At 40.3% G+C, this 25,312-nt stretch overlaps 1 protein-coding gene across 1 annotated transcript; it reads right to left on the reverse strand.

Annotated features, from left to right (window-relative positions):
- Positions 1 to 366: 366 nt before the first annotated feature.
- On the reverse strand, positions 367 to 25,035 carry CycD (cyclin D). The gene is made up of 5 exons (XM_066733850.1): positions 23,943 to 25,035; positions 21,447 to 21,662; positions 7,428 to 7,593; positions 1,851 to 1,996; positions 367 to 718 (listed from the first exon to the last, which is right to left on the reverse strand). Exons 1-5 carry the CDS (start codon positions 24,138 to 24,140, stop codon positions 509 to 511), a joined length of 936 nt encoding a protein of 311 aa, XP_066589947.1. The 5' UTR covers positions 24,141 to 25,035; the 3' UTR covers positions 367 to 508.
- Between the last annotated feature and the right edge of the window lie 277 nt (positions 25,036 to 25,312).

Below are 25,312 nucleotides of genomic sequence, written 5' to 3' on the forward strand. Positions count from 1 at the left end.
CTCTCATCGCATACCAATTGTACTGGTCCATCTTCTTCGTCGCTCTCTGCAAATAGTTCTTCAGCAGTCAACAGCTCCGAACCAAAACAATTAAAATCTTCCAGAGGCTCATCGCACTTTAACTCTTTTTTCTCAATATTTCCTAAACTCTCCTTCAACCCCTTCTCGCAAGTACACGAAACCTCCTTATCGTTCTCCAATGATTCCTCCTCAGACTTGGATGTTGCAGACTCGGTTTCGAGGTCGTTTTTAGGTTCCTCCGCCTCCACTCTTAATTTCGCAGAGAGTTTTAAAACCGTCGTTAGATTTGTGCGAATGTTCGTAGCTCCTTGAACGTTAAGGATCGTGGATTCTGGGATTGCAGGCTGTGAGAAAGTTTCTTCTAGTCGTTTGGTCTTCTCGTTACCCTCGACGTTAACCGGAAGTTCGACGTTGGCAGTTTGATGGTCGTTTGCTTGGCCTATTTTTGATGGAGGATTCGCGAGGCCAGAAGTCCCGACTGCGCCATCTAAAAATGCACGTCCCTCACGTCCGTTGGTGTGCCCGCCTTCTCGTGCTCCATCAGTTTGTCCTGACTGGTGTTCTGGTCCCCCAGAGGCCTCTGCGTCGCAGCTCCGATCACTCCGGCTAGCTGGTGACTTCCGACGTTTCCCTCGCAATTTCCATGCGCCTCTGCTACCATTTCCTCGATCTGCTCGAGACAACCGTGCAAGTAATCCTGCAAATAAAGAATTATCTCGTTAATTAACTCTTCAGGGTTGGTACAATCATTAATAATTGGAATTGAAAAATTTGATATTGGCGAACAATTATAAATTAAGCTAGTTTAATTCTTGACACAATTATTATTAATAATTGCAATAAAAAATTGTCATTGACGAGGAGGACAACCGTGAGTGATCGAAAAGAGCGTTTTAAAGTCTTTCGGTACAGCAACAGGCAGTTTCGAGTCCACGTTTCTTTGCACACACATGTGCCCTGCACCTGTTGTACTCCGCACTTCCCGTGACGCTTTTTGCGTTGCGTCTTGCCTCGAGTTGCGAATGGCGTTCTCTTCTTCACGTTAGGGGAACCACCGAGGCCTACTTTCTTTTTTCCTCTTCTTCTTCCTCTTCTTCTTCCAACTCGTTCCCTTTCCTTCTCATCAAACGCATACGTATATATAAATTAAATCAACTAAGAATTCCAACGATTATCGTCGAAATCTCCAGAAAATCTCTGCGCACCATCGATAGTTTCTCAGAATCATGTCGAGTTGTGGAAGCTCGGTTTGTATCATATACTTTAATTTAAAGAGCAGCTAGAAAAAAATGAAGACTCGGCAGACAATATGTTAGATTCCCAGATACCATCAGGTTTGCCTTGAAAACTCAATCTCGCTAAAATGTCCTAGGCCACGTTGCCAAATGACCGTATCTCGATGATTTTTTATTATCGCTCGTCGCTCTTATAAAACGTAACGGTTCCAGATCGAAATTGGACTGTGTTTTAGACGCCAGTCACTCCCATCCTTAATTCAATCGCATTTGCTCGACTACCAGCAAACAAGTCTGACGTCATTTCAGATTAAGATTCTTAATAGAGCCAACGCGGAGAATTTGTGCCTGTCGATTTTTTTAGCGACAGGAAAAGCTCTTGATTCACTGCAAAGCTGCTTGTGTTTTGGGTGAGAAATATCATAACAATGATAATTCGCTCACGATCGTTAGCAATTGGGTATAAAAAATATGTTCATGACGTGGTTCATAAAGCCTTCTTCCCAAATGCAAATTCATAATAATAATAATAATTCCTACAAAATTCACAAATTGCAAACAAAAAAGGATCGAATGACGATAAGAGTGGCGAACCTGCTCGATTGCGGTGATGCGGGTGAGTTCGTCGAGTAGACCAGCCAATCCATATCCACTTTTTCCTGTCCAGTCGAGACCATGAAGAGCCGCCGCGACGCTCGCCGCCGCTATCATACTCGGCGTGTACATGGAGAATTTGTATTCTGCAAGATAAAAAATATTCTCGTTAATCTCTCGGGTCATTAAAAATGGCGAATATAGAAATCACATTTTTTTAGCTTCTTAACTGAATAAATTTGAAGATAAATATATGTATATATATATATATATATATGGATGTAGTTGATAGAAGGTCGAGTTTCGGAGTAGGAAACAAAGAGACCGCGAGGATGAACAAAGCGAATCTCGATTTCACACTTTCGCACCTTACCGATATATTCGCAGTGGGAGAAAAAGGACTGCAGGAGAGAGAAAAAACGAGCAAGAGAGAGAGAGAGAGAGATGGAGTCAGGTAGATCCCGAAATTGGACGAAGGTCGAGGCGGAGATTTACGATGCGCGTAAGCCACGTTCTCTTTTGCTATCAGCCACCAGCAAACCCACCATCAGATTCCATTTTTATTCGGTAATAAAGCCCGAGGTATACTTTTGACCCTTTTGAAATTTTCCTGCTGAATTCTTAACTGATGAAAAATCTTACTCGTTTTATATATATATATATATATATATATATTAATGCTAGATTTTATATTTCAGTTTATTCCTTCTTTCAACTCGTGCCGCCAATTCCGCTTGAAATACCTTTCCAGTTTCGAAATTTTGTCTATTTTTGCTACGCTGATTCATATTTCTACCGAACCAACATTTTTTTTGTCAAATTACAACGAGACTCGTGGACAGCTTTCTAACCCAAGACTGTCGTTGTAAATTTATAGTTTTAATTTTGTAATTTAGTGGTTGTAACTATTGGGTCGTTCTCTTGGAGTTTCGTGTAAATTTGCAAAAGGTATTCGAGTGGCAGAAATTGGCCTGTAACTATTTTTCCTTAAATAATATTTTTACAATGTTTATTTAATTTTCATCAATGGCCACTTTTTCAACTACTTTTTTTTTGCTTCCCTGTACCCTCCACCAGTAAACCAGATTTTTTTTAACTGTCCAACATTTTTTTCAAGGATGGTAAATTTGTTTCCCACCCCCAAGTGCAATAAACGTGTCGGACGGGTTCCCAGGCCCTCGGAAATCTTCACTGGTGGACAAAAAAAACAAGGAAAGATTTTGGCAAAGCAGCAGCGATTTTCCCGAGAGAGCAGCTGTGTTCCAGCGTCCAGCAGAGTCGAACCCTTGGTAAAATTTGTCCGGCCACCTAACGGTACCTCGCAGGCCACCTCGAAAACCGCCCACCTACTTTCTAACGCTTTTGTCAGACCGAAAAACGTACCAGTTGGCAAAAGCATTAAAAACTTCGAGTGGAAACTCATTCAACCCTTCTTATCTCGGGATCTCTCAAAGTTTCCCTTTTCACGCGCCCAGCTAATGATGACGAAACGGTCATTCGCCCAAAACCATTTGGCGAACTTCTCTATACAAATTTCTCCGCCACTTTCTCTTTTCAATCTTTTGCCAATCATCGCGTTATTAGCCAATTTTTCTTCCTTTCTTTTCTTTCCACCGTGTCCAATACGATGAATAATAGTATTAATGATTTTTCAAATTTTTGATTATTTTTTATTTTGCAATAATTTTGGTTTTTTCATTTTTTACACTGAAATATTGATGATTTATTGAATTTGAATTTCAGCAACAAAATGAATGTAACTGGATTGTTTGCATAGAATTTTGAGTCTGGTCTGGTTCAAAGTTCGTGGGAGGGTTTAGGGGAGGAATTCGCAGGGGGGTTCTTTTTGGAAAATCAACTGAAAGAGGAGAAGAGATGTTGTTTCAAGAAACATTGTCTAGTTTGGTTCGTCAGAAACAATTATGGTCAGTCCATTTTCGATTTCACCGCAACTTGGTCCTCTCTCTCTCTCTCTCTCTCTCTCTCTCTCTCTCTCTCTCTCTCTCTCTGCTTTTTACCAGAGATACGTTATAGCACCAAATTGGTTCTCAACAATTTTAATCCACCTATCTCCATATAATCAGACTGAATGTTTCGAAAAAAAAGAAACTGAGATTTATTGGGAAAGAGTAGTGTTGAAGAGAGTAAAAGTAAGATTTAAAAAGAAGGGGGGGGGGGGAAGGATTTTTAAAGAATTAATTCCACGTGGTTATTCAGGGGCAAGGTGGCAAAATAATTTCGTTTCTCTCTTTGTCTCTTAAGCGAGCAATGATCACAGAGTGCTTATTTAATATATGCAACTGCATAATTTATTGTAATTCTACGGTCAAGAGTACAAAGGCGAAACGGACTCAGGTTACAGTGGCTCACTCGGAGATACGACAAGGTCTTCTTCGTCCATCTCGAGTTTTCTCCACAGAAAACGTAACACAGCAAAAAACAGAAAATTGCACAGATAAAACACTAAAATATTCCCATTGAAACAACAAAATTGATAAAAACAACACGATAAAACACAAAAAAAAAACCCAGTAAAATCAACCAAGCAAAATTTTGAAAACAACCCTTCCTTTGCACCCTCGACGTAACAAAGATAAGAAAAAATTAATCCCGAGAAGAATACAGTAACGACTCGTGTTTCCAGTCGTCGAACAATTGCAGTTTGGTGTCTGGACGATAATTTATACCGGAGGGATTTTGTTCGGTCAGAGACGAATCGTAGGGTGCGCCAGGAATGCGTTGCTTGATGTTGAAGAACTCGCTGGAGACTCGCGTATTTGAATGGGACTGAAAGAGCTAAGGGAAGTTGTGTGTGGTGTTGTTGTTCTTTGGGGGTGGGGGTAGAGTCAGGTATTTCGGCGATCGTGCACCGATCCTATCAGTCGGTGTATTGTTCGACGCTCCACTTTGCATGTTCCTAGTAAGCGGACGGTTAACGTGTAAACACAAAGACACGAGCGCGACACACTCGCAGCGATTGGTGCACGCACGAAAATCAGGGAGGATCTTTTGAAAAAAGAGCGGCCTGTGGGGTGCCCCTGCGTTGCTCTGTTACCTTTTCGGGGTCCTTCTCGCGAATCTAAACGGCGATCAGTCGTTACGATGCACGAAGAAATAAAAATACGGAGATCCAGGCTGTGCTTTGAATCGTTCTCGCCATTTCCACTTATTTACTGCCTAGCGGACTGAATTCCTGAATCCAGTGCAACCCGATCGATCTGGAATCCTCCTTTGCGATTCTTTGTCCCGATCGCTCAATCGTAGTTTGTTCTTAATTAGGAAAAATACGGTGTATTTAATTAAGGAAATTCCGTACGTTTAAAGTGTGTTGATTATAGTGAATAAAACATTAGGTGCTTTTTTCTAGATTCAATAAAATTAACCTTGAATATATAAACTTTGGTTCTTCCCATTTAATAAGCAACTTTGATAAGAGCGTGATAAAGCTTCCTTGTTTCTCTTGAGGATTTGACAGAAAACGCTGTACAAACGTGAAAATGGAAATTCTCTCTGTGGAAAGAATCGAGATACTCCTCTGGTTTCTCAAAAGTCCATTTGTCATGGATATAACAGTGCTTTCTGCGAAGCCAAGGTCAAGCTTGGTATTGCTAGAACCGGTAATTAAATGACTGGCTGGAAAAAAATTGATCGTCCAGTTCCAGACCTGCCATAAAAACATAATTAAATCCTTTGTGAACGTGGGTAATTAGAAAGTTTCGTTATTTTTCTTCAATTGTATTTCTAAAAATCGTTAACTAGGATATAGTCTAATTTTGTTATAGTCGAGGGTGATTAATCATTTAAAACAATTATTTTGCAATACAAAATTCTTTCTTAGATCGACCTATAGGTTACCGAGGTACGCAAAGATGTAAGAAATTTTTTCTTTCGTCTCTCTCTCTCTCTCTCTCTAGTTTCATCTAATAGATAAAATTGGCAAATAGTCGTGTGACTGGGTTACTGATAAAGTTGGTCAACAGTCGTACGACGTTACATAAGTTAGTGGCTTCCGAGGTTGTTCTTGTTTCACCAAAGGATTCTTGTTCCCTAATGGAAACCGTTGATTCTATATCTTTCTGCAGCAAATAATTATACTCGTATTTCTTGCAAACTATGCTAAAACTATCAACGATTACCTATATATATATAATATATATATTAAATCTACAAACTCTTTAACTCATTGAAAATTATCAAAGATCCCAAGTATATTGTTGGGAATAATTTATGAAATTTTAAAACAGCTAGGAATATTTACAGTTAGAAATTAATTGCTTCAAAGTGCTTGAAATGAAGGATGTTATTTAAATTTAGAGAGAGAGAGAGAGAGAGAGAGAGAGAGAGAGAGAGAGAGAGATAGTTCTTCTATCAAGAACAAGAGTGACAGAAATAGAGAGTTATTGTACGCAGTGTCCCAGAGTCTCGAAAGCAAAGTTTATTAACACAGATCTATCGAGAGGGCACGTGTCACCACGAAACGGTAATAAGGATAATGACCTTATAACAATAACAATAATAATAATAATTCGTTTCCTTTGGAGAGAAGAAAACAATCCAGGACGTTAAGGACGTTATCTTCGAGTTTAAAGCCCAATCTATTTGCTTGGATTTAAAGGGAAATCTAAACACGAGGTCACGAAACACATACACACACATACACACACACACACACACACACACACACACACACACACACACACACACAAACACGTGTTTCGTCAGTGTGGAGAACACTCGTACCAGTGTGGGTTTGTGCCAAACGCAATTGGCGAGCTAAAATTCCACGACAAATTCCTCGCAAGTCGACTCGTTGTTCTCGCCTGACGTGATTCGATCCTTAACTGCCCTAAAACGTATTTCCTCGTACTGAAAATTTATTCCAAATCGGTTCACGCGTTCCTTCGTGAAAATCCTGGAAAATTTCCAATGACCGGAAAATCAATTTTCCGGAATTTTTTAGGTCTTTAATTCGAAGTAATCCGAAGCTTCGGTTTAGAATCGAAGTTCTCGTAGAAGTTTGTGGAATATTAAACTGGTGAAGCGTTTAATTCACAGGTCGATTATTTCATCGTGTTAACGATGATCCCACATTGTTTATACTCGATGGCACGGTTAGCCATCAATGAGCTGGCTCATTGAATCGCGTATCGAAGGCTACATTAAAAATCAATCATTTCGCAACGAATATGCATGATTATCGAGTTTTCTTTGAAATTACAGGAAGCTCCAGCGTCAACCTGCATAGTGTCATTCATTAATCGTTGCAAACACGTGAAGTTTGATGAGATGAAAAGTTATTCAAGAAAATATTCGTTAATCAGTTTGAAAATGAATGAAAATCCAAGAAAATGAATGGAAAATTGTGAATGGTCGAAGGCTACATGAAAAATTGATAACTTCTCGAGAAATATGCACGATTGTGAAATTCTCTTTGGAAAGACAGGAAACTCGAGTTGGAACGAGAATAGTTTTATTTATTCATGGATTTGTGTGAAATTTTATTGCAAGAAAATTCTTTTTTGGAAAATGTTATTGGATTGGGAAAACTGAGGAAAATTGAGAATTTTATTTTCTTACCTCTGGCACTTAAGGCTATGAAGGTTTGGGCGTGTCTTCTGACCATAAGCGAGTCCCAAGTCCTAGGATCAATCGGGAGACGACTCAGGATGTGTAGGACGAAGTCTCCTGGTGTCACGGCCGAAAGTTCCCATTTCAATTTCGAAACGACCAGCTGCTCCCACCTCTGCAACAATTCGAAACAAAACGTGCTCTTTAAACGTTCTCTCGTCCTTGGATCGAATGTTTAACACATTTTAACATACTCGTGACGCACACGCATACTTATTTTCATTTTCCAATTAATTTTCCAATTTTCCACCATTCGTAATTGAATTTTCTACTTTACAAATAATTTTTTTTGGTTTTGTACATTAAATTCTCAACTAGAATAAATTACACGAGAGATTTAGTGGTTTCGGAAATTTGGTCAGTCGTTTTTCACGCGTGTGCGTGAAGAGTTGGCAGGTCGATTACTTCGTGCAGTCTCGATCTTTGTCGAGCGTGAAATTTTAAGCGGTGATAGCAAAGATACCAGTAGCCACTGTAATAATAATACGCGTGGCGTCCTTCGTTCTTATTAACCGAAGCAGATGCTATCTGCTTTTCTATTCCAATACCTCGATTTTCCTTGAGAATAAATCATGAAAAATTCCTTTCTTACAATACCTAAATTTTCTTCCATATCGACCAACGAATTTTCCCTATTCTAATACTAGCATTTTCCTGGAAAATCAACCAATTTTCCATTCTAATATCAAGATTTTCCTGGAAAATATTAAAGGGACGAATTTTCCTGAGATTTTCCTCGAATTTAGCAAATAATTTTCCAACAATTTTCAGCTTCGTCTTGAAAAAATGAAGAGATGGAGAGAGAGAGAAAGAAAAGTTTGGCAGCACATGACGAGCGTCTTTGTGGCGGATTCGGTGAGTTTTCAAGTGGAGAGTTTACGTGCACGCAAGGAAGCCGAACGGGCGAGGGGGCCACTGAAGCGAGGAGCCCCGTGAAGGATTCGCCCTGCCCCTTGTGCCACGCCAACTTATTCCACGTTTCAGAAGATACGAAACGGAGAACGCAAAAAAAAAAAATAAATAAATAACCCGAGTGCTAAAATTCCCTCTCACCCACCTCGCCCTTTAATTATTCCCATCGATCATTCTTCCTCTGCCGAAACAAACCTTTGTCTCGATCAAAGTAAATTTTAATTAATCGCTCTAATAATTAGTTAAGAATTACCACATAAAAAAAATTATTTTATAAATCAATGTACAAATTTTCCACTTCATTTTTGGATAGAATTTTCCCGAGGACTAAGATTTTACTCGAGATAGATTTCGAGAGTTTGATAAGGAGAGGCGTGTGTTGGTGAATGAAGGGAAAAGTGTTGGTGAGCGTGCGGACACGTCACGCTCGGTGCATCGCGCGTTGCAGACACTTCCGTCTCGTTTCTTCTTTCTCTCGAGTCTCGTCTCGCTCCCCCCCCCCCCCCCCCCCCCCCCCACGTCTTTCGCTCCCCTTCGCGAGTCTTTATTACCACCGCGATGACCACGCTGCACGGTACGTCGCGTACGCGCGTAAACTACTCGATTTCGAGCACGAGGCCAATGATCCAATCGCACGATTGTATCTTTTAAACTTCCCCCCTCCCTTTTTCACCCTTACAAATTTATACAAACTTGCTACTTTCCTCATATTTCTAATAAAAAAACTATGCTCTCTTAACAATGAAAAAATTCTCTAATTTCACGCCAAAAAGTAAACAAACAATCGAATCATTTAATATTTCTGCTTCGCTCTTATAAATTATCGCTAAATTTTCACAACAATTAACCCAACCAAACTCGACTCCCACTAATCTCCCTTTCACCTCTTCCAAACTATTATAACCACAAAAAAAAACCTTCTAATTAACACAAAAAATCCAGAATCAAAATCATCGAATTTCCCAATTATCGCTCTGCATCTTCCTCCTTTGTTACAACAACAAAAATCTGCAATTTCCACCAATCTACAAAACGATCCCCCTGCCTCTCTCCCTTATCAGTTCCACGAATTTCGAGGAAAGCTGCTGGCAGCTCCCAGCTGTCCCTCCGAAATTTCCCCTTTCCACCTGGCGATACGTTACGCAAGGACGCCTCGGTTAAAAACACCGCGCCAAGTTTCTGCGAGTTTTCGCTCGCACCGCAAGCGTCCAACGACTCGCGTGCGCGCTTTTTCGCCTTTTTCTCTTCGCTCGGTCGAGGAGCGTGAATCGCGTTCGCGCGAATAGGCGTAGGCAACACCTGCCATGTGCCACTCGGCTAAATTGTACCACGGCGACACGCACGGACACCTCTCGCTCGAGGAGGGCCCGATGGCGAGTGTTGTTGATGGGGGGGGGGGGGGGGGGGGAGGGTGATCGAGATCCACAGGAAATCCCCGAACTCGATCCGAAACGGCGCGTAGCGGAGAGAAATTTCACGGACCACCTGGCTCAGCCAACGAACGAACGTGGCTGGCTCGCCTGACACAATTAAGCCTCCCATTCATCTCGCCTCATTGTCATAAACTGCAGTCGGAAACTGCAATTCGACTTGTTTGTTATTCCCCGTTGCCGGATGGTCCAGCTTTTTCTCTCTTGGTTCTTCCTTTTTTTTTAACGTGAAACGTACAAACGACTGTCTTCCCCTTTGAACACCAAGACTGGGTTCAAAGTTCTTGGCTAATTTTTGTTAATCTCTGGGAAATTTGAAAGGAAAATTTGCGAGATTCGAGGCAATGTGCGAGATTTGGGGAAAAGCCTGCAAGTTTTTGCGAAGAAGAATTTGAAAACTTGCGAGAGGAATAAATTGGCAGTTGTGCGAGAGGAAATGTACAAAGGTTTGAAAAAGCGGACCCTTCGTGGGATTTTATTTGGGAGGCGAAGAAAAGGAGGATTGTGTCGTGCGGAAAATACGGCCGGACGTTTTCCTGCCTCTCGCATTGTTTCGCCAAGGTGATAGCGTGTCGAAAATCCGAACTTGCTGCTGCGTGTCTCGACTCGTAGCGTGCATCGACGATTGTTGTTCCACAGCACCCTTGTGCAAATACCGGCACGAAATAATTCGCTTGTAAACAGGAGTAGAGCAGCAAACACACTGACACTAAAATGACAATTTTTTAATTGTGCTTGTGTATGAAAAATTTGATTTTAAAATTCAGAAAAATTGATTTTGGTAAATAATATTATTTACGTATAAATACACATATGTACAAAGTGCTTCACAATTGTGAATCACGACATTTTCCTCGATTTTCTATGCAAATATCAATAAAATTATGATCAACGATAATAAAAATTAAATTTCTAGCAAAACTCCAAAAATTACGAATCGTTTTGGAGATAAAGAGTGGAATATTGTGAGAAAAACGATCGAGCGGATAAAAGTTGGCGACAGATGGTTTTAAATTTGAGTTTTGGCTGAATCAGGGGGTATTCGGCGATAAGAATAAGAGCGCTGGATAGTGGTCACGAGTGGTAATTAGACTGTAATTATAATATTATCCGAAATATAGAGTTTTCGTTGCAAGCGCAGATGGTGGTAGTGGGTGGAATCAGTGCAACAGGTGGTCAGCGTCGAGCCGGAAATGGTCCGTTGCAATAATACAGAAAAAAGATAAGAATTGTGGTGGATGTGGGAGAGTTGAAAAATTTCAGTTCCCTCATTGAACGAAATATAAAATTTAAAAAGAGAAATGCTTTTAGTTCGATTAATTCAATACAAAAAATTACTCGACTACAATCAGAAAATTTTTATTACCTCTCCCATTCTCTCACCACACTTGGTCCACAAAACAAAAAATAAATTACATCAAAAGAGATTAAAATGGAAAATTCTATAAAATTAATTCTCGTACTGCAAAATCGAACCTCGAATAAAATACCGAGCGACCAAGTTTAATTATAAACGAGAAACGAATTTTCATCGAAGGTTCCACGAATGGAATTCGAGGATTAGAATATTACAGGGGGATCGAGTCAGGCTGTTCGTGAGAATGGGGTTTTTTGGCACTGGAAGATGAGGATCTGCGGGTATAAAAAAGTAAAACTGGGAAAGCAGCGTACGGTTCGACGTCTATTGTCTCTAGTCGTTTTGGCGGCCGCCTCTTTCGTGCAAAAGAAGAAGAAGAAGAAGAAGTTGGGACGCGCGGCGAGCTGGCGTAGAAACAGGACAATGGCCCTGTTGCTGCTGCTGCCACTCGAGAACGTGGATCCCGCGTATGCCGAGGCTGTGGCTCTACCTGGCTGCTTCCGAGAAGCCCGCCGATTTATCTGGCTCGCAATGAGAAATCGATAGAGCCCGGGAAAAAACCTCAATCCAATTCCCAAGGACCAAGACGAGACCCAACTATGATCCGAGGAATTCGAAAATTGCCAAAGGTGAATCTGGCGATTTTTATTCGAGCAAGAAAGATTCTAATAAAGAAATATTGAAAGATAAGAAACTGGGAGGAATGGTAATTAGCAAATTTGAAGAAATGGACGAATTGCAAGTATAAGTGTTGGAGGGTAATAAATGGAGAAGTAAAAGGAGGTTTAAAAGGAAAAAATTAAACGAGTCCTCTGAATGGAAGGAAATGGGTCAGCGAGGATAACGAGCAATCCCATTAAAAGTCTGGGTAAAAAATGGAAAGGAGAGAAAAAAGGAGAAGGCTGAGAGCTGTTTGAAGAGATGTGGAAGATGGGGAGGATAGGATAAGGATAAAATAGAACGAGCGAGAGAGAAGGGAAATCTTTTTGGAGAGCAGAAATGGCGGCGCCTCTGAGCAAGGTGTTTACCATTCTGGCCAAAAATAAAATACAAAGCCCTCGACCATCTCCATCTCGCTCTTGGCATAACTGGCAACAAAAACCAGATTCAACGCCCAAACATTCCTTCCTCCCAATGGCGTAAGTGCAAAACTCACCCCTGTCTCAAGCTGCACAGTCGAGTATGCTCGTAAGAAAACTGGGTGCGATTATTATTGTTGATTCAGGCTAATTACAAATTTTTATGTAGAAAAATATTTTTTTTCAGCAAATCTCCTCTGCAAAATAATTTGTTGATTTTCAGTGACGTATAGTTTTTCTAGGGCAATATGTACACTTTGATTTAGGGTTATTTTGAGTTTAAAAATGTTTTAAATATTGTTTGTATTGGAAAATTTATGATATTCTTTAAATTTGCTTTTCTCTTACATTTTTATCTTCCAAATTTCTAAGTGAAGAATTTTTTTTTCAGAATTTATTTATTAGCATTTATGAATTCCAATCAATTCCATTTTCAAGTTTACCAAATCACGTCTATTTAAAAAGAACAGGTTTGTTAGCTTTGCAAAGTAAATTTAAGGTTGCAAATAAGGTGAAGTTTTTTAAGGTGAAGAAAGGAGGGGGTTAAAAGCCACCCTTTGATTTAGGGTTGATACCCCGAGTTGAGAGAGAAGCGTTTTACCCTTCCGAGCACCAGCAAAGTTACGCACTATTCTTTAACTTTGCTCCTTTCTTTCTTTATTGGCATCTTCCTTCCTCGAGAATAGCCCCACTTGGACGAACCGCTTTTGCCAGACATCTGCTCCGGTTACATTCGCACATGAACCCCCCCAACGCTACCTGATCTTCATTTCTAGATCCACCTTTCAACCTCATCCCTAAAAAGCACCGCGTTCTATATCATCCTGTGCGTTAGAACGGTTAACAAAAATTATGCTAATTCTCTGAAACAGCTCTTTAACATTCCTTCGTCTCTTTTGCATTAAAAAATCAATATTTTTTCTCGACACTCGCAGGAATTTTGATAAATAGAGCTTGAATTATCGAGGAAAGAGAGAATTCTATAAAAACATTAATTATTTAAAAAATTGATAATTAGCAAGAGAGTTCAATAACCTTGATATTTAATTTTTATTAAAAAATAGATTTTCCTCAAAAATTGCAAGAATTTACAGAGAAAATTATTTAAAAAAAAACTCCTTAATTATTTATTCGTAAGAAATCGATAATGAGAGAGAGAGAGAGAGAGAGAGAGAGAGAGAGAGAGAGAGAGAGAGAGAGAGAGAGAGAGAGAGAGAGAGAGAGAGAGAGAGAGAGAGTGGCGAGGGGGGGGGGGTTAGGAAAGCAGGATACAGGATTGGTACAGGGCTGGGTAGGTCTGCTAGTTTAGAAAACGGTTCGGACGAGGAGAAGAACGGCTCTCCCGTAGCCTCTTAGGAGTTCCTTCCAGGAATCGGCCGAGCAGGACACCTGCCCCTCTTACCGGCACGCATTCAGGTCTGTTTTGCACGTAGACGAAAGCCCGAGCACGGATAAGCTTGCCCGGAGCTTCCAGCTTAAGAAGCATTCTCAATGATCGGCCCCGCGGTAGGATCAAAAGGAATCTCTGCCTATTTTGAATAAATAATTGCCAGTCTCTTCCTACGACCATTAACTCCGATAACAAATGCCAATTCCGAGTCGTTCGTCCCACATTCGGAGATGCCGAGCAATTGAATTGGGCCGACGGAGCGAGCAGAGGGAACCATTATAATACATACGCACAATACGCGTGTGCGTACATAAATAAAATTCGAAACTTCGTACTCGTGGAATTAAGATAATAAAGTGGAGAGAGAAGTTGAAATTTTGCATTGAAAAAACACCGGCTCGACTACAAATTTCCGTTAAGAGTTGCTTCGTAGGTGGAAAATGTGATTTAAAAAAAATCGTTTTGGAGAGTGACGTCATTCGAGAGTCTTGGACCTTGCGAAATTGCGCTAAGCTTGTAGGGGAGCAACAATAAAAAAGCTGCTGATGGAATATAGCTTTGGGTAAGAGAGAGAGAGAGAGAGAGGAACCGTGGCCTACACATGGCCAGCCGGATTTGGCCGGGTCTCTCTATCGATACGTCACATCCGCTTTCAAGGCCAGTCCAGAAGAAACGCAAGCCAGCCTTCGTCTATTAACTCGGAGGCTAGAAAGCTGTCGAACCAATTCTCCGCAGGGTCGAGCAAATATTCCTGCTCCCAAGCAGTTGAAAGAATTATAACAGAACGGTGAAAGCAAAAAAGCAAAACATCTTTTTCTCACGTTTATCCATTCAGTTCGATTCTGGCTATAAGCCTTTCGAGGAAAAAAGCCAAAGCAAGCTGAGCCAAAACACTGGAGAGTCAAAAACAATTTCGAGCGCGAGGCTGTTCCGCGAAAGGTCTGTTTGGATGCTACACAATAGAGGGGGACGAGCCTTTCAATGTTGTTTTCGAAGGAAAATTCTGTAAATAGAAAAAAAACCTCTCTTCGAGTGTTTACGATCCGTTTCCCGGTGATTGATCAATATAGATCAACGAGGGGAGCAGCTTCGTGGAAATTTCACGCGATGCAGAGTTTATAAGGAGAAAGAAAAAACGCGTTGATTAATGATCGCTGGTATAAAGTTGTAGTCACGTGACATCCGGAGAGGACACGGAGGGGCGAATTCTGGTTCGCTTGAAAGTTAGAAAGCCTATTCTATTATCAGGCGTATAGGGATACCCTGGCTAATATTTAAAATTCCTGTGCCTAGCAGGACGGACGACCGTGGGAAGAAACAGCGTGTCGCGTTCGTCAAAAGAATTGTGAGCGTTGAGAGAAAAAATTACGTGCACCAGTTTTTAGTGCTTGTATTATTATATAAAAAGAAGAGCAGTTTGGTTTACGTAATACAACAATTAATTCCACTCCGAAATCATTTAATTCCAGTATCGATGTCTCGCACGATTCCTTGAATTATTTGTTTTCATATTTCTTGGAGAATTTTTTTGTAATTTAAATTGATTCTACGAACGTACAAGAAGAGAGGGGGGGGGGATTCGTGAATGAATGTAGGATGTACATAGAAAGTGGATAGAAAATTTTAGCATGTACTTGTAAGATACAGTGCTAGCTAGGAGGAAAGCGTGACGTTGGAGTACGAGGGAAGGGAATAGGCATTTTGGCAGTTGGAATAAGTTAGAAAGCACGTTTGGCGAACGTGTTATAAGTGGCCTCGGCACAGGCCAGCGATCCCGCAACGAGCCAGCGGACCAACGAATGCCATATACCCTCTCACGGTCGACTTAATATTTCTCTAATGGAAAAACCAGCTAAAATTCGTGTTGCCAACAATGCTGAAAGTCCTTAGAACGGAGTCGAATTAAGGGCACTGTGTGTATGATTCTATTTCTTACTTTCTCTCACGTGCCCCCCCCCCCCCCCCTCCCCAAGAACATTACTCAAAACCTCGCATTAGCGAGACAGTATCAAGAAACACGAGCAGTCGTTTATTCAATGATAAATTTATGAAAGAATTTCATAATAACAAACAGCAACCCAGGAACATCCTGAGTATATCCTAAGAGTATCTGGACATTCTTAGAACGTTCTTGAGGATGTTTCTGCTGCTGGAGAACGCTAGGATTTGGTAGTAAAAATTTTATATATAGAGGAAAGGGCGAAAAATGATAATTGGGTGTTTTATTGTGTAAACAATTATTATTATTATTATTTTGGAACATTGTCGAGTGTTTTTCCGAGGTTTCGTGGAAGTTACGGAAAGTGTAAGAGGAGGAATGGGAGGATGAATGAGAGGCGCACCTGCCGGGTGCCTACCTTAAGGTTGAGGTAGCTTAAGGAAAGGTATAGGTATATTGGGACGACGCTTCTGAGGCATTTCATTGGCCAAGGGCCAGGCAAGGTGTTCTCTCGACAGGTTACGACGACATCTTGGCCACATGTCGATGGCACGTTGTAACTTTTCTCTCAACTCTTTTAAGCCGTCTTACCACGTCCGCCTTCTTCCTCTCTCACACACACACATACTCTTTCCGTAGATACACCTTTCCGGAACCCGCACAGTCCACGAGAAAGGAAAACGAGAGTCACAGGTGGAAAACGATACCTCGACCAATAGGAACACTTGGAAATCCGACCACGTGCCCTTCGCTATAATCATCCAAAAGGGCAAAACGTCATTTTCATGATTTCTCTCGAATATTCGTACTTTAATGGTCCGTGTTACGCAAAGGATGAATAAAGATTTCATTTAATTCAGGCAGAAATTTCGCAAGAAAAAATTGGGTTCGCGTGTCGAGTTTTAATTGCGGGGGCAGGTGGGCAGCTAACGCGGTGTAACGGAGGGCAACGGGGCATTTGGCCTTTCCTGACCCGAGGGAGATTTTTTTCGCGTCTCTGCAATTCGCCTCGAGTGTTCGAGCCGGACGAGAGATAGCGAGATGCATTCGTGGAGTACAGCTCGCCAGTCGCTCATTAACTTTGCCCTTTTGGGGCAGATAATAATCCGATAAAATCGCCAGGACGATGATCAACCACGTAGAACTGCAGGTGGACCCACTACCCCCCCCCCCCCATTTCTTAAATTGTCATTACTGCAGAATAAAATTTAAAAAAAATAAAATTATTAGTTATTGATTAATCAAGGATTTTTTTTACAAGCGTCGAATAATTTTTACTCGAATTTATCTTGTAATTTCGTATAGATCGAGCAGTTGTGGAAAGATTGAAAAATCTTGTTAAGCGCAACAGGCTGCAGCATGGAAAGGTTTCGTTGCAGCTGTTCCGCTTAATCCCCACCTCGCCACCTTGCTTTCCGGCAGCTTGCACATGGCGCAGGATTTCTAAGGACCTGTGCTCTATCCATCCACTTAAAATAATCCCGTAATCGCATATTGCGCAAAAACAATGAATCGTTCCGAACAATAAAGCTTTAAAAAATATTACCCATTCTCGAAAACAGCCCGATCCCCACTCATTGTACGTTATTTTGAGTATAATAAAAAGCAGAAAAAAATTGCGAAACAGCAAAACCATCCATTAAAATTTTCAGAAATAATCAATCTGTGGAATAAAAACTTTAAGAAATTTCTTTGAAAAAATTTGTGTTCTCGAAAATCGTTTAAATCCTCCCAATCCGTTCATATAGAAAAAATTGCAATGCAAGAATATATAAACTCATCTATGCAATTTTCTTCAATACAATAATCGACCAACGAAACAAGAACTTTCAGAACTTTCCTCAGCAATTTCAAAAACCACACAAATACTCAAACATTATTCGTTATACAGTAAAAAAATCGACAAAAATTGAGAGTTAAATTGTCCCTTTCAAAGTCCACCAGTGGTTTTGTTCGTTGTAATAATAGAGTGCTGAGAAAAAATTCTGTTCTTGGATAAATCGTTGAGAAAAATTTGTGAAAGTTTCTTGTATACAGGAGTGAGATAATATTTGTGGGAGATATTGCGTAATGTGTATATTTGATACATGTGTGGAGGAGGTATCGATGGTTTTTTTGGAGAAGTGGTGAAGTGTGTAAGGAGAAGGAAAAGGAGGGGGGGGGGGGGTGCAGGAAGGGGTGCATGGCGAGCGAGCGGAGTCGAGATGCAGCTGGCACGGGACGGCTGCACCCCTGAAAGAGTCCACGACGATGGAGCACCTGGCCCTCACCTGCTTGCCTCCTGCTTGCTTCCATCGCTATTTCCTTGCCCCACCCTTTCACTCCCCTTGGAAACTTTACATCCAGTCAACGCTCAATTCCATCAGAGATCTACATATTCCTCTACATCTTGCGTCTTCAGCAAATATTCCAAATTCCCATTTTTTCAATTTAATATTTTCTAATATTTTATTACTATTTTTTAGAGTAATTTTGAAGATTTCAAAATTTTCTTCAAAAGCTTGCATCGATAAAATTCTAAATTTCTATTTTTCATGGTAATTATTTGTTTAGGTTTGTTATTAATTTTTTGGAGTGATTTTTCTGGTTTTGGAAAAGAAATTTTGTACTAAAGTATAATGATTAACAGGTGTAGTTTGATTTTTGGTCTATCGAGGGCGTGTATTTTTAAATAATGATAACGAGGGCGTTCTGGATCAGTAGTGAGGGAATGTCATTGTTTGGACAGCAGTAGGTTTGATATAGTTTCGCGCTGCATGACCGGCTCTCCACGTGCCAACAGACGCGTGTGCAGCTTGACGCTCTCGCTGCACAGCTGCAGGTGCACCTCCATCGTTTCCTGTTTATTTCTCGATGATTAGTCAGTTTTTTACACGACTCGACGAGCACGGGGTGCAACACGTAAAAAGCCCGTTTTAATAGTCACTCCGAATGCCAATTACTTGCATTTGCACCCCCCCCCCCCCTCCATTAAAAAAAAGTGAACCGAAACGAGAAAATTAACATTTCGCTAAATTTTCATCGATTTTCAGATGCGTTCATAAATAGAACGAATCGTCTAATTTATGAGCAATTTCTGAGGGTGGAAACAACTGGTGTATCAACAGGTAAACACCTCGAATACGAATGATTAATTTCCATCGTCAAAAAAAAAAAAAAAAAAAATTCAAAAGAAAATTTAGAATAAGTTTCAAAATGAACGAAGAACCAATGCAAGAAAATGAGCAAAGAAATTAAATGCCCGAGGTCCAAGGGGGAGTTTTAGGTACGACGAATTAAGAAGCGAGTTAAAACTGGCTGGATATAAATAATGTAGCCGTATCAGTCGTTATCTATTTAGGCTTGCTCAGGCTATCGCTTGTTTGCTCGAGACCCGAGTTTTGTTCTTCTGGTTTGAACAAAAAAATTCAAAGTTGCACCATCCGCCAACTTGTCATCGTCTCGTCGAATACGCCCCGGGAGTCTGCTTATAATTGGTGGTCGAGAAAGCAGCGAGGATTCGATTAATTTTTTTCGTTTTTGCGTCAGGATAAGAGAGCTGCTATCGGGATGATTCGCCACTTTTGCAAACACGGAGTAAAATCGAGTTGAATCGAGTATTATCTGTTTAAAGCTGATCGGGTTCGACGAATGGACCATCGCCCATTTAAATCGTGACGTTTACAGGAGTTTCGAGGTCTCGACGTTGGAAACTGACTCGATATGCTCGCTGTGTTAAGAGGTTTGTGGAGTATAGAGAGGGGGAGGGGTTAGTTAGCATGGTCATCCTATTTTAGCTTAAGACTGGCGAGAACCGAAATAGTCCACGTGGGACCACGTCACTGAAGATTAGGATTTTGAAATTCGTGTACTCTGTATCCACGATCCTCTTAATGAAAATTCTATATTTAATTTGGTTTTTTAGTTTGACTAATTTTCAAAAATTTTTAAGACGTTGCAAGAGCCTTAAGGGGATAGCGAAGCTCGTAGCTAGACAAATTTGATCTATAAAATGTAATAATTAACGCTGTACGGATCAACGATCCAGCGATCGTTCCCAGCGGATTTCCACCCATGAGTCGCAAGCTCATAAATTCTTGGTTAACCCACACTCGAGCAGAATTCAACTCCTCTCACACTAATTTGCCATTTTACTGGAGCTTCCTGGCCTCGAGTAACTCGTAGTTCTGCTAGTGTTAACGCGAAAATTAAATATACGAGATTCGAATGACCGAAATGGAAAATTACAAGACCTATATTCACTGAAAATCATTCATTACAGTAATTCGTTGAATTCATTTGAAAAAAGAATGATTTTTGGATGAAGATTTGAAATATTAAACATTTTTCTAATGGCTACGCCATGCAACAATTATTTTGTTTCGTATAAAATTGAAATACAATCGCAACAAGTGCTGGAGAATTTGGTACACAAGAAATTTATTATTGTTTTTTAGGAGCTAATGACTATTGACCTGTAAGCACGTGTGTTTACAGGCTAGTATCAGAATCGTCAGCTGGATCATACGCGGTCGTTATACCAAGTCAATGAATGCTACAAAGTCAGGAATAAATATATAAACGCCAGCGTATCCCTTTATTGCTTAAAATGTATCGTGCCCTACGAATCTGCTGTATGCTAATGCCAGCAAACTTTTATAAGCGAAATTCAAGCTATCCATAAGCGTAACGGTCAAACGAAACTCTAACGCATTATCAAGATTAAAATCGGCTCCCTGAATCCATAGAAAATCGACACAATTATTCGTGAAATAACAGTAAATCTACTGATTTAAAAAACAACATTTCCATTTAGACAAAATAACACAGAATTGATCAAACTGAATTTACAATCAAGAATAATGATCATGATAAAATATGTTTCTAAGTACAGTCGAGTAAGTATTGAATAAGATTTAAAGTTAATCTGGTACAAAAGTGGTACCAATCATGACTAAGAAACCTTGAAGACTTTTGGAATTGCGTATCATGAAACAATTGAAAAAACAATTTTATCACAACAATATTAGTAAGAAAATCCAAAAAGAAGAATTTTCCAAGCATATCTTCCAATTTTCTGAAATTGAATAAAAGCTCTAATGGATATCCAGCTTTTATCTTCATGTATTTCACCTGCCAATTCTACAAACGTCTGATTCTTAAATATTCTTTTAAAATTGAATAAATCTGATGGATGCTTTCAGAGCTTTTATCTCAACGTATTTCACATGCGAATCCTCTACTAAAATTTGATTCTCGTGTAGAATGATCCTTTTTATAAATCAAAGCGATTTCTTTGAAAGACTCTGTAGGTTTAATTTGCACGATGCGATAACAAAACAGATGATTAGTAGTGAGTGTACAATTGCACTGATACGTCTGGACAAAAGTTGTAACGATAAGCTTACGTTATACGATGAACAATGCTTCTCACAGTTTCTTCAAGTAAACAGTACATATACAAAAGAATTGTATCAACAATTTTCATAGTACAGTATTGGTCAATAAAACAAAAAAGAAGCCTACTAATGCTTGATTCTCCAACAGAACGTTCCTTTTGATAAATCAAAAAGTGATTTTCTCCAAAGACCCTGTGGGTTTATTTTGCACGGTGCGATAACAAAACAGATGATTAGTAGTGAGTGTACAATTGCACTGATACGTCTGGACAAAAGTTGTAACGATAAGCTTACGTTATACGATGAACAATGCTTGTTACAGTTTCTTAATAGTAGACAGTGCGTACACGACGAATCATGGTTGGAAATGCAGTTCCTATCGGTATTTTTATCGCAGGTGTATCTTTCTCGAGTACACACGTCTCCCAAAAGCTTCTTGCAGATAATTTCACACTTCCTGCTCTGCAAGCCTTCTCTACCTACCCAAAGATCATCGAGGGTGATGGAGTTGTCTGTGTAGAAAACGAGAACTTGGGCTGACAGTGGCTGTGGTTCCCTGAGTTTCGAAGCCAAAAGCAGGCAGGCTGTACCCAAGAGTTGTAGCTGGGACTTTCTTATGGAGCAGATCGACAGGAACCTGTCCATGTAGTTCATGGACAAAGGGAACACCTCTTCTTGGCACTTTTGCACCTCGCAAACCTGCAAAAAATTTAATGATTAAAAATTTATATTTTTCATAATTTTTCTATTGAAATTTATGCATAAGACTGTACTGAATTTTTTCTGTGATATTTTAAAGCAACAAAATTCTGTTAAAAATATACCCTGACGTAAAAGTCAAGGACTATTCTTTTTTCTTATTTTCTACAATTAAACATCCACAATATCCACGTTTACTTCAAAAATCTTGGAATCTTGCAATAAATAACAGTTCTCCGACATTTTTCATTCGTTAATTTACAGTGTTAAACTCACTGTTATTACACTGGAAGAGAGAATATGGGTTTGGAAGAAAAAAAAGGGTATTCGATAACAAGCAAAAACCATTCAAAACGATAACATGGATCAACCGTTGAGTTTCAGTGAGGTTGTTTTTTTTTGTTTTTGTGTATGGTGGGTAATATTGAAAGTTGTTGTGTTTTTGTTCCTCTGGACTCTATAGGAAGAAAGAGCGTGATAAAGAAACTTTACACTTCTGGATAAAGTTATTTAATAACAAAGGATTATTCTTGTTTATTCGTTGGTTCCGTTAATTTGGATGGGGAAATTTTGGAGGGGACTGTACAATGAGAAATTTTCTTATAGGATAACCTGTTTGGAATATCGTTGAGGATTTTCCATGATTTTCGAGAGGAACGATTGGAAATGAAAGGTTAAAATTTAAAAATCAGTGTTATCTTGAGGAGAAAGAGATAAGGTAGTCAACTACAGGTGAGTCGAGATTAAAAAACGATCGTGAATCGTTTCAAGGTTCGAAAAGGAGCAGACGAAGGTTTATCGAGCGTAACGAATGCTGCGCCCCCTCGGTAATTACTTGGCGACGTCTAGCACGACCAATTAGTACCACCGTCTTAACGAAATAATTGACTCCCCTACCCACAATTGATACCCCACCACTTTCCTACGTCCACTTTATCCCCAGAAATCGTTACACGCTTGAGAATCAAACCCATCTGTTCAAATAACCATAGTTGAGCCCAAAATCTGTGTTTACTTTCAAATTTCTGCCCGTCTCAGATGAAACGACCATTTCGCGTATTCGAATCTTCGAAAAATTCAGTTTTGGTATATAAAAGTGTGCAATTTTGACAGATTGTTGTATGCAAAGATTGAATTAACTTTAAAATTGAATATAAACAATTGATATACTTGGATTTAAATTTAAACAATATGATTGGTTGAGAGAAAGGGAATTTAGCAACTCTGTCTATTTCGTCCTAAAAATTCGAATTAGTAGATACGAACCCTCGTGCAGTGGCATGCTGGAAGGTCGTTCTTAGAAATTCTGCAAATTTACAATTACGCCGTGAATATTTGTGCGATTCAGTGGTTCTTTCTGGGAATGCAAAATTTGTAAGGTAGAGAAATTGCTTTGTCAGGTTTGGACAGAGTTGCCGGTAATGTCGAGTAATGCGTTCATTGGACGGTACATAGAGTCGATTGACACCTGTCAATGATCAAGTTTGATGAGATACAAAAACTTGTTGCTTCGCGGTTTTGCTAAAAAGAGCTAATGATGGTAAAGGAGTGTAGAAATCGATAGAAAATGGCTGTGTCGCCTGCGTGCCTTGCTTTTTAATTACCACCAGCCGTAACTGGCAGAGATAATTAAAAAGAATCTCGAGCCACGTGCCGGAGCTTAAAACTTAGCCCCGTAGTATCTCAAGGCTTGATTATCGAATTGCAAATTTTGACACGGCTATTAATCATAGCGCAACGTATCGATAGGCTTACTTCTTATCACGAGGAATTTAGTTTCTACTAAAGAGAAAGAGAGAGAGAGAGAGAGAGTGAGCGAATGTCAGTGACGCAGCAGACCAATTATCAAAAAGATACATTGTACTGAAAATGACAGTTACATGCGTTTTTATCTCGAAAAAACAGCACGGTAACGTAGATTGGTCGAATCAACGTTAATTACAATTATATTTGTGTATTATGCATAATAAGGAGCAACAAAGGGTTTTTATAAAGCTGAACCAATGCTTTGCTTCACTCAACAATATTCTTATTGTTGCGAAGGTTAAATTTCTAGTACAACAATGGCCACGGGGGGAAGAGGAGCAAGAAGAAGAACTATTTCGTTAGGTACAGTAGCTTTGACAAAACTCTGAAAGAGGAGGAAGTAGAAGAAATTTTGTGGAATAACTTGAAGTAATAAAATGGATATTGCGAATTATGTGTGTACCAAATAAATGAAGAGATTGTTAAAATGGGAAAATGGAATAATCGACACGTGGACCGGAAATCGATGCTCACCTCCAACATCCACTCGGCGACGATCTTGCGCATGAGCGGCGAAATGTCCCTCTGCACACACTCGAAGTACGAGCTGCTCGGTGCGTATCTTTCTTCGCTCTTTAGAAGATTCTGCAAGACCCGGTCGTCCCTCAGTAATGTTGAATCCAAATAAGCTCTGCATTCTGTCTCGGTCGTCTCGCAACACAGTAAATCCATGATCTTCGTATCTTTTTCTCTATCTAGGACTTCCCTAACCTCCAAGCGTGAAATATTTCACGCACGCGATTCGCAGTCTTTCTGACGGACCTTCGGTCTTTAAATTCCGACTACGCGAGCTAGAATCTCTCTTGGTTGGCCCTCGTCCACCACGTGGCAGCAACGAAAGTGAAAAATCAAAGCTGGAGTGGAATTTCGCCTCTCCTTTCCTCTCCTCTCTCTTCTGTAACCCTTCCCCTTTTCTCCTTCCTATCACTTGTTTCTTCCAAACACAAGAAGACTCGACACTTTGCACTGCACCGATTGTTGAAAATGTTCTCGTAACAATGAGAATCTGATCACTCACCCCGACGAGGAATCCGTTTGATCAACAATTAAAAATCCTGACACGTTCGCTTGTGAAAAGTCGCAAGCTATACCTTTCATGCACAACACTCGTGTTTCTCTTTGATTTTTTCTTTAGAGCAGAAGTTGAATTCTCGTACTGATTTTCTTGATTAACCGTGTTCTTTTGTCGCGATCTCGTAACAATACCGGTACAAACAAGTCGGGGAGTCTTGTCTTAAAATAAACACTAGGCAAATAGCAATAAATAAGTGCACGACGGCTTTTATCGTTAAATTAATAAATAAGCGTAGTTTAATGTGCTTTCCTCTCCTTGGTTCGCGGCTTGAAGGAAATTTTGGCGTTTCGCCGTGAGAGTTTCGTAACTGTAGAAAAAAAGAGTAATGTATTTGGAGAAAAATTAAATGTCTCCTGAGCGAACGTGCGTATCCTTCTCCACTGGTCTCTCACAATCCGACTCTGGCGACTTACCAGGTCAGAATGCCGGTCGTAGTGGTCGCACTCGTGCACGGAGCTCAAACGAACTGATCCCGTGGTTGGAACAGTGGTGGTAGAGTTCCCCCTCCACTTCGGCGCCAGACCACCACGTGGCCCCAAACTTATCCCCACTCCGTAGGCGCCAAAGGGTCACGTGATCTAACACTATCCCCCGCGAAAGGCCCGGAGCAGTCGGGGCGCCAGGGAAGGCATTTAACTACCGAGTAGAGGGGGGATTTACGCATCGTGTAAAGCTGCCTTCCGTGGTGCCACCTACGGAGACGCCGCTACCTCCGGCACTTTCGCCCCAGACCCCAGACCAGGGACGAGCCAATTACCGACAGCGCCCG

This window comes from Prorops nasuta, unplaced genomic scaffold (assembly GCF_024137725.1).
Source record: "Prorops nasuta isolate Cenicafe-Biocafe unplaced genomic scaffold, Cenicafe_Pnas_1.2 PNAS00011, whole genome shotgun sequence".
NCBI classification, from domain to species: domain Eukaryota; kingdom Metazoa; phylum Arthropoda; class Insecta; order Hymenoptera; family Bethylidae; genus Prorops; species Prorops nasuta.

Bases quoted from the DNA above. Each gene is read 5' to 3' on its own strand.
- CycD (XM_066733850.1), bottom strand. From the start codon at position 24,140: ATGGATTTACTGTGTTGCGAGACGACCGAGACAGAATGCAGAGCTTAT. The intron at 21,663-23,942 runs GTGAGCATCGAT...AATTTTTTGCAG, and splicing joins TCGCCGAGTGGATGTTGGAG to GTTTGCGAGGTGCAAAAGTG. The intron at 7,594-21,446 runs GTAGGTAGAGAA...GAATTGTTGCAG, and splicing joins TCACCCTCGATGATCTTTGG to AGGTGGGAGCAGCTGGTCGT.